We start from the raw sequence: 323 nt of genomic DNA, 5'->3' as shown, positions 1-323 counted from the left end.
GGGGTCTCACCTGGAACCCCGCCATGGCAAAGGCGGCCGCCATCTCCCGGTCCCCGTTGCTGCCCTCCTCCCTCAGCACGGCCACGCGCGGCCCTGGCAGCTCTGGGGGACCCCAAAAATCATCACCGGCGCCCCCAAAAACCCCAAAAACCACCCCAAAATCCCACAGACCCCAAAAACCAAAAAAAATCCCAAAAATCTCCCCCAAAAAAACCCAAAATCCCCAGAAATCCCATAGAAATCCCACCAAGCCCCCCCAGACCCTTCCCAGAGCCCACCCAACCCCCCCAGAAGTTCGGGGAGGACCCCAAAATCGTCTTGCC

General features: G+C 60.1%; 1 protein-coding gene across 1 annotated transcript in view; it reads right to left on the bottom strand.

Moving 5' to 3' along the window:
* Positions 1–138, bottom strand: part of PFAS (phosphoribosylformylglycinamidine synthase) — a 2,641-nt gene extending 2,503 nt beyond the window's left edge. The window contains exon 1 of the mRNA XM_017738888.1: positions 11–138. Within this exon, the coding sequence (XP_017594377.1) occupies positions 11–43 (33 nt within the window). The 5' untranslated portion in view covers positions 44–138. The remainder of the gene's footprint in view (positions 1–10) is intronic.
* Between the last annotated feature and the right edge of the window lie 185 nt (positions 139–323).

Source organism: Corvus brachyrhynchos, unplaced genomic scaffold, assembly GCF_000691975.1.
Source record: "Corvus brachyrhynchos isolate BGI_N302 unplaced genomic scaffold, ASM69197v1 scaffold391, whole genome shotgun sequence".
NCBI classification, from domain to species: domain Eukaryota; kingdom Metazoa; phylum Chordata; class Aves; order Passeriformes; family Corvidae; genus Corvus; species Corvus brachyrhynchos.
The sequence above is the reverse complement of the archived record's forward strand: the minus strand, read 5'-3'. Positions and strand labels throughout refer to the sequence as shown.